We start from the raw sequence: 9,122 nt of genomic DNA on the forward strand, positions 1-9,122 counted from the left end.
GTTTTACCATTGTCACCATTTGAAAACCTTGCTATAGCCTTACCATAATTTTTTTTATAGAAATCCATCACTTTCAAAATGTTCACCATTTTAGCGATTTTCATCATTTGGAGTCCTTACTCTAGCCTTGCCATCGTTTTTTATTGAAATCCATCATTTTCTATATTTTCACCATTTGAAGGCCTTGCTATAGCTTTACCATTGTTTTTTTTAATGAAATCCAAAATGTTCTATATTTTCACCATTTTCACCATTTGAAGGCCTTGCTATAGCCTTACCATAATTTTTTTATTGAAATCCATCATTTTCAAAAGCTTCACCATTTTAGCGATTTTCATCGTTTGGAGTCCTTACTCTAGCCTTACCATCGGTTTTCTATTGAAATCCATCATTTTCTATTTGTTCACCATTTTAGCAATTTTCACCATTGTGACTCCTTACCATCATTTTTTTTATTGAAATTAACCATTTTCATAATTTCGGGGATTTTCAGAAAGTGGAGGCCTTACTTTATTAAAATCCATAATTTTTGTAATTTTCACTATTCGGAGGTCTCATATAGACTTTCCATCAGTCTGTAATTTTTTAAACGTACACTATTTTCACCATGAGAAAGTCTTAGTTTTTCAAAAGTCATTTTTATTTATTCTTTTCACAATAAAGGTTCACGGATTCAGTTTTAGCTTGGTTTTTGATTTTAAATTAAATTTTCTTTTTTGGGAGAAAAATCTAGTTGAAGTGATTTATTTTGTAGTAAAGTGTTGAAAGAATGAAAGAACAAAAAAACAGGTACTTTTCACATATTTTCTTTACTTACATTCATAAAAAAGAATAAAAAGTTAAACTGTAGTAAAAAATATTCTGTACAAAGTTCGAACTGTTAGATGACGGCGGCGGTTTGAATTTCTCCTGGTGGCCTGCGGAGGGCAGTGGCGAGCGTCCTCAGCTCGCCATCCACAGCGTGAAGGGCAGCAGGACGCCGGGCAGCGCCGTGCTCCACGACACGCCCCCGCACGCCATCAGCAGCAGTCCCAACGCCAACGCCACGGCGGCCAGCCTCCGGTCTCGGAGCGAAGACTTCAGCCAGTCGCAGAACTGCACACACAGAGGGGGCGGGGTTAACCACAGGAAGTGGGACAACAGGAAGTGAGATGGAGCAAAAGGAAGCAGGGCAGAGGAAGTAGGACAGAGACAACAGGAAGTACAGGAGGGACGACAGGAAGTATGTGAGGAAGTGTGACTGGAGAGTGTGACAGGAGAGTGTGACAGGAAGTCTGCCGAACACAACAGGTAGTAGGACAGACAACAGGAAGTAGGACAGAGACAACAGGAAGTAGGACAGAGACAACAGGAAGTAGGAGAGAGATGACAGGAAGTGTGACAGAGATACTGGGAGGATAACAGGAAATGACAGCGACAAAAGGAAGTACAACAGAGACAACAGAAAGTGTGACTGTCAAAATAAAAGTATCAAATCCCAGGCGAACATGGACTGGGAGTCATGACACGACGGACGAAACGTTGTTCTGATGGTCTCTACTGAGCATGTGCAGAAGAGCGAGTGAGGACAAGCAGTGTTTCTACCGTCGCTTTCCCCCGTTTCCATGGAGACGGAGTCAAAACATTTTCAAAAAGTTGTTTTCAGTTGAGTTTTCAGATTCTGCTTGACTGTGAACGACTTCCTGCGACGGCTTTAGAATTCGGTTTGAGTCGAGTTGTGAACTGTTGTTTCACTGGTTTTTCACGGGTTCTAGAGTCGGTTCCGCCCCGTTTGTTCTTCCTGCGACTGGATCGATCTGTTGCTCTATACGGATTCTACCGGGTTCAGGACCTGAAACCTCCCAAGGTGAAAACCTTGGTGAGGAAGCTGGACGGCTCTGAATCTGGGTTTCATCAGAGCTGCTGTTTGTTTTGCCTCCGGGGGGGTGGGGGTGGGGTGTGTGTGTGTGGGGTGAGGGGTGGGGGGTAAGACCTGAAACCTGATCGGAGGAGGAAGTCTGAACGCCGCCAGGGGGAGACGGAAACCAGAGACAAACCATCAAACCAGAGTCAAACCATCAAACCAGAGTCAAACCATCAAACCAGAGTCAAACCAGTGTCAAACCAGAGTCAAACCATCAAACCAGAGTCAAACCAGTGTCAAACCAGAGTCAAACCATCAAACCAGAGTCACACATCAAACCAGAGTCAAACCATCAAACCAGAGTCAAACCAGTGTCAAACCAGAGTCAAACCATCAAACCAGAGTCAAACATCAAACCAGAGTCAAACCATCAAACCAGAGTCAAACCAGTGTCAAACCAGAGTCAAACCAGAGTCAAACCATCAAACCAGAGTCACACCATCAAACTAGAGTCAAACCATCAAACCAGAGTCAAACCATCAAACCAGAGTCAAACATCAAACCAGAGTCAAACCATCAAACCAGAGTCAAACCAGTGTCAAACCAGAGTCAAACCATCAAACCAGAGTCACACCATCAAACTAGAGTCAAACCATCAAACCAGAGTCAAACCATCAAACCAGAGTCAAACCAGTGTCAAACCAGAGTCACACCATCAAACCGGAGTCACACCATCAAACCAGAGTCAAACTAGTGTCAAACCAGAGTCACACCATCAAACCGGAGTCAAACCATCAAACCAGAGTCAAACCATCAAACCAGTGTCAAACCAGAGTCACACCATCAAACCAGAGTCAAACCAGTGTCAAACCAGAGTCAAACCAGTGTTGAACCAGTGTCAAACCAGAGTCACACCAGTGTCACACCAGAGTCACACCATTAAACCAGAGTCAAACCAGAGTCAAACCAGAGTCAAACCATCAAACCAGAGTCAAACCAGTGTCAAACCAGAGTCAAACCATCAAACCAGTGTCAAACCAGTGTCAAACCAGTGTCAAACCAGTGTCAAACCAGTGTCAAACCAGAGTCAAACCAGAGTCACACCAGTGTCACACCAGAGTCACACCATTAAACCAGAGTCAAACCAGAGTCAAACCAGAGTCAAACCATCAAACCAGAGTCAAACCAGAGTCAAACCAGAGTCAAACCAGTGTCAAACCAGAGTCAAACCAGAGTCAAACCATCAAACCAGAGTCAAACCAGAGTCAAACCATCAAACCAGTGTCAAACCAGAGTCACACCATCAAACCAGAGTCAAACCAGAGTCACACCATCAAACCAGAGTCAAACCATCAAACCAGTGTCAAACCAGAGTCAAACCATCAAACCAGAGTCAAACCAGTGTCAAACCAGAGTCAAACCAGAGTCAAACCAGTGTTGAACCAGTGTCAAACCAGAGTCACACCAGTGTCACACCATTAAACCAGAGTCAAACCAGAGTCAAACCAGAGTCAAACCATCAAACCAGTGTCAAACCAGAGTCAAACCAGAGTCAAACCAGTGTCAAACCAGAGTCAAACCAGAGTCAAACCAGAGTCAAACCAGTGTCAAACCAGTGTCAAACCAGAGTCACACCATCAAACCAGAGTCAAACCATCAAACCAGAGTCAAACCATCAAACCAGAGTCAAACCAGAGTCAAACCATTAAACCAGAGTCAAACCAGAGTCAAACCATCAAACCAGTGTCAAACCAGAGTCAAACCAGAGTCAAACCAGAGTCAAACCATCAAACCAGTGTCAAACCAGTGTCAAACCAGAGTCACACCATCAAACCAGAGTCAAACCATCAAACCAGTGTCAAACCAGAGTCACACCATCAAACCAGAGTCAAACCATCAAACCAGAGTCAAACCAGAGTCAAACCAGAGAGTCAAAACATCAACTCCCCCAAAAAGTTTTTGAAAACTGTTCATCACCATAGAAATGGGGAGAACGGAACTTTTTGAAAATGCTCCGACTCGTCTCCGTGGAAACGGACGTTGTTTTCACAATGTTGCAGTGAAACTTTTCTCTGAAACGGAGAACGAAGTTTTTCTCCGAGTCGTCAGGAAGAAACGTTTCCCTGTGGAACCGAGACGAGGAGAACCTCCAGGAAAGTTTCCCCCGTTTCCATGGAGACGCAGCTTTGTGGAAACTCTGATGTTTAGTTTCCAAACGAAACTTCAACTGTGATTGAAGTGAAAGAAAAAGGAGGTGAAGCTCTCCTCTTCCTCCTCCTCCTCCTCCTCCTCTTCCTCCTCCTCCTTCCTGGCAGGCGTCTCACCTCTCAATGCCGCTCTTGTTCTCCAAACCTTTCCGACCCACATTTTCCTCGTCTGCTCCCAAACAGGCTGAGACTGAGGAAGAGGAGGATGAGGAGGAGGAGGAGGAGGAGGAGGAAGAGGAAGAGCCGCAGCTTCACAGCACATGTGGGTTTGTGTTCAAACATCAGCGGCTCCTCGAGGTCACTTCAGGTCAAACTGCAGCCTGGAGCTGGTTTCATTAGTGACACACACACACACACACACACACACACACACACACACACACACACACACACACACACACACACACACACACACACACACACACACACACACACACACACACACACACACACACACACACACACACACACACACACACAGCAGCAGCAGCAGCAGCAGAATTACTAAAAGGAGCCGTGTTCCTCAGGGTTCCTCAGGGTTCCTCAGGGTTCCAGTCTGGTGACTCTTTCTTTTCCTTCCGGATCAGAACCGACTGGATTCAGACTCGTTTTCCTTCTTAATTGAACTTCTTTTTTTGTCGTTAACCTGTTTTTTTTCTGGACACATTCAAGGTTTACAGCTGGAGGCTTCAGCCAATCACAGAGCAGCGTCACTGACGCGCCTGACACCTTCATCCTGCGCGTGAAATCTGGCGGCTGCGCGCAGGATGTGAGAGAAACGGGCTGGAGGGGGACGAAACGGCCACGAAACGAGCCGTTTGTTCCGCTTCAACCGGAAAAAGTCAAGAAAGTGTGAGACTTCGCGCGTAAAGAGCGCGTGTCCACTGCGTAAAGACGCGTGTCCACTGCGTAAAGAGCGCGTGTCCACTGCGTAAAGACGCGTGTCCACTGCGTAAAGAGCGCGTGTCCACTGCGTAAAAGTGAGTAAAGACGCCTCACCTGTTCCGTCTGCCGGCTGCGCGCGTGCCCGTAGCGGCAGTGCGTGACAAAGTGCTCGCAGTTGTTCCACAGCAGGCTGTAGGCCACGGCGCCCACGAGAAGCTCCGCGCGCCGCGCCACCTCCTCCGCGGGCAGCGCGCGCCGCCGCGCAACCCCATCCGCGGCGTTGCGCAGCACCGCGGCGCCATACGCAAAGTCCTCCACGGAGTCCACGCGCACGCTCGCGCGCTTGGCGAGCACGCCGAGCAGCAGGCGCGTGTTCGTGACCATCTCCCGCACGCGGCTCCGGTCCGCGCTCAGCAGCGGCAGCGCGTCCGGGATGAGGTGCGCCACGCGGCCCCCGCCCAGGTAGATGCCGAAGTGCGTGAAGAGCGTGCGGGACACCTCGAGCAGGTCGCCGCGCTGGAAGGCGGGAGGAGGTGCGGGAGGAGGTGCGGGAGGAGGTGCGGGAGGAGGTGCGGGAGGAGCAGCCGGAGGAGGAGGGGGAGGAAGAGGAGGAGGAGGAGGAGGAGGAGGAAGCAGGCTGGACAGCTTGATGTGCGCGAGGAGGAAGAGTCTCTCCAGGAGGAAGGTGAGCGAGTCCAACATGATGGAGGAGAAGAAGGAGTGAGAGGAGCCGCAACTCCTCCTCGAGCTTTAACCGGGGGACCGCATGACGTCACTGGAGACTGTGTGTGTGTGTGTGTGTGTGTGTGTGTGTGTGTGTGTGTGTGTGTGTGTGTGTGTGTGTGTGTCTCCAATAAAGTCCTGTGGCACACATTTGTTACCAACTTACAAACCACCAAATGGCCCCACACACACACACACGCACGCACGCACGCACGCACACACACACACACACACACACACACACACACACACACACACACACACACACACACACACACACACACACAGTCTTGTTTTCCAGTTTTTGTGTAGTTTATGCAGTTTGTGTAGTTTTACATAGTTTTTGCTCATTTCTGTGTATGTGTCATTTTGTGTACTTTTCGCGTACTTTGTTTTTGTTCTCCTTTTTGTGTTTTGTCTTGTTTGCTTTTTTTTGTACTTTTGTGTACTTTTTGTGTACTTTTGAGTACTTTTTGTGAAGTCTCTCTTCTTTTAATGACATTTTCTTTTGTGTTTATCTTTCTTTGCAGTTTTAGTTTTTGTGTTGTGTTTTCTGCAGTTGTGTCATTTTGTGTAGTTTTTGTGTACTTTGTGATGTTTTCTCACTTTGTCTCTAAACTTTCTAGTGTTGTGTAGTAGTGGTGTGTAGTAGTGGTGTGTAGCAGAGGATTGTGGGGGATTAGCTGCAGATTACAGTCAATGGGGGGTTCCGATGAATGGTGGCCCCCCCACTGTGAGTGACCCCCCCCCCCCGCCACCCACCCACACACACACACACACACACACACACACTGGGCTGTCAATCATACAACACCATATATGGTCACTTCCTGCCTGGAGAGAGAATCCTGGATGAAGATCAAGAACTTCTGGAATCTTTCAACCTGTCAACAATTCTAGAGTCTGTCAATGAGGAAGAGGAGGAAGAAGAGGAGGAGTAGGTGGAGGAGGAAGAGACGGAGGAGGAGGAGGGGGTGAAGGAAGAAGAGGAGCTGAAGGAGGAGGAAGAAGAAGAACAGAAGGAGGAGGAGAAGGAGGAAGAGGAGGTGGAGGAAGAAGAGGAGCTGAAGGAGGAGGAAGAAGAAGAACAGGAGAAGGAGGAAGAGGAGGTGGAGGAGGAAGAGGAGGAGGAGGAAGAGGAGGAGGAGGAAGAGGAGGAACAATCGGTGGGAACCAGAAGAGAGAAAAAGGGTTGATGACACGTCGTTTGTCTTCTTTTCTTTTCCTTGTCAGACGATCAGACGATGATTAATGAGCTCAAACTGAAACCCTGGACCAGGTCTAGAGCCAGATCCTGGACCAGGTCGAGAGCCAGATCCTGGACCAGGTCTAGAGCCAGATCCTGGACCAGGTCTAGAGCCAGATCCTGGACCAGGTCTAGAGCCAGATCCTGGACCAGGTCGAGAGCCAGATCCTGGACCAGGTCTAGAGCCAGATCCTGGACCAGGTCTAGAGCCAGATCCAGATCCAGGTTAGTTCTCATGTTGTTTCCTTCAGTTTTCACTTTTTGCCTGTTTTGTGTTCATCATCCATCATCATTATTATCATCATCTATCATCATCATCTATCCACCATCCTCATCATCCATCATTATCATCATCATCATCTATCATCATCATCCATCCACCATCCTCATCATCCATCATTATCATCATCATCATCTATCATCATCATCCATCCACCATCCTCATCATCCATCATTATCATCATCATCATCATCTATCATCATTATTATTATCATCATCCATCATCATCATCCATCATCATCATCATTATCATCATCATCTATCATCATCATCATCATTATTATTATTATTATCATCATCATTATTATCATCATCATCATCTATCATCATTATTATTATCATCATCCATCATCATTATTATCATCATCATCATTATTATCATCGTCATCTATCATCATCATCATCATTATTATCATCTATCATCATTATTATCATCATCATCCATCATCATCATTATTATCATCGTCATCTATCATCATCATCATCATTATTATTATTATTATCATCATCATTATTATCATCATCATCATCTATCATCATTATTATTATCATCATCCATCATCATTATTATCATCATCATCATTATTATCATCGTCATCTATCATCATCATCATCATTATTATCATCTATCATCATTATTATCATCATCATCCATCATCATCATTATTATCATCGTCATCTATCATCATCATCATCATTATTATCATCGTCATCTATCATCATCATCAACATCATTATCATCTATCATCATTATTATTATCATCATCATAATCCATCATCATTATTATCATCATCATCATCCATAATCATCATCATCATTATTATCATCATCTATCATTATCATCAACATCATTATCATCATCATACACACACCATCGTCATCATCCATCATCATTATCATCAACATCATCCATCATCATCAACATCAACATAATCATCATCATAATCATCATCATACACACACCATCGTCATCATCCATCCATCATCATTATCATCAACATGGTCATCATCATCATCATCATCAATTCATTTATCTCCACTTTTCTTCTTCATGTTTCTGTGACGTTGCTTTTTTCTTCTTTTCTTCAGTTTTTTTATCTAAAATTCTTTTTTTAAACTGGAAAAAAACCTGATATGAAACAAAAACAAGACTGTGTGTGTGTGTGTAGGTGTGTGTATGTGTGTGTGTAGGTGTGTGTGTGTGTGTGTGTGTGTAGGTGTGTGTGTGTGTGTGTGTGTAGGTGTGTGTATGTGTGTGTGTAGGTGTGTGTGTGTGTGTAGGTGTGTGTGTATGTGTGTGTGTAGGTGTGTGTGTAGGTGTGTGTGTGTGTAGGTGTGTGTATGTGTGTGTGTGTGTGTGTGTGTGTGTGTAGGTGTGTGAGTGTGTGTGTATGTGTGTAGGTGTATGTGTGTGTGTGTAGGTGTGTGTGTATGTGTGTGTGTAGGTGTGTGTGTGTAGGTGTGTGTGTGTGTAGGTGTGTGTATGTAGGTGTGTGAGTGTGTGTGTATGTGTGTGTAGGTGTGTGTGTGTGTATGTGTGTGTGTAGGTGTGTGTGTAGGAGTGTGTGTGTGTGTGTAGGTGTGTGTGTGTATGTGTAGGTATGTGTGTGTGTGTATGTGTGTGTGTAGGTGTGTGTGTATGTGTGTGTGTGTATGTGTGTGTGTAGGTATGTGTGTGTGTATGTGTGTGTGTAGGTGTGTGTGTGTGTAGGTATGTGTGTGTGTAGGTGTGTGTGTGTGTGTGTATGTGTAGGTGTGTGTGTGTAGGGATGTGTGTGTGTAGGTGTGTGTGTATGTGTGTGTGTAGGTATGTGTGTATGTGTGTGTGTAGGTGTGTGTGTAGGTGTGTGTGTATGTGTAGGTATGTGTGTGTGTGTATGTGTGTGTGTAGGTGTGTGTGTGTGTGTGTATGTGTGTGTGTATGTGTGTGTGTGTAT

The 9,122-nt window shown here is 45.5% G+C and overlaps 1 protein-coding gene across 1 annotated transcript; it reads right to left on the bottom strand.

The window, feature by feature from the left end:
- Positions 1-797: 797 nt before the first annotated feature.
- On the bottom strand, positions 798-5,655 carry LOC308123609 (lecithin retinol acyltransferase-like). The gene is made up of 2 exons (XM_080486169.1): positions 5,050-5,655; positions 798-1,095 (listed from the first exon to the last, which is right to left on the bottom strand). The coding sequence occupies exons 1-2, from the start codon at positions 5,635-5,637 to the stop codon at positions 943-945; spliced, it is 741 nt and encodes a 246-aa protein (XP_080342295.1). The 5' UTR covers positions 5,638-5,655; the 3' UTR covers positions 798-942.
- Between the last annotated feature and the right edge of the window lie 3,467 nt (positions 5,656-9,122).

Source organism: Lipophrys pholis, assembly GCF_963383615.2.
Source record: "Lipophrys pholis genome assembly, chromosome: 18".
Lineage (NCBI taxonomy): Eukaryota > Metazoa > Chordata > Actinopteri > Blenniiformes > Blenniidae > Lipophrys > Lipophrys pholis.

Coding starts and splice junctions, on each gene's coding strand:
- LOC308123609 (XM_080486169.1), bottom strand. CDS start 5,637: ATGTTGGACTCGCTCACCTTCCTCCTGGAGAGACTCTTCCTCCTCGCG. Junction 1,096..5,049: donor GCAGCCGGCAGACGGAACAG/GTGAGGCGTCTT, acceptor CTGTGTGTGCAG/TTCTGCGACTGGCTGAAGTC.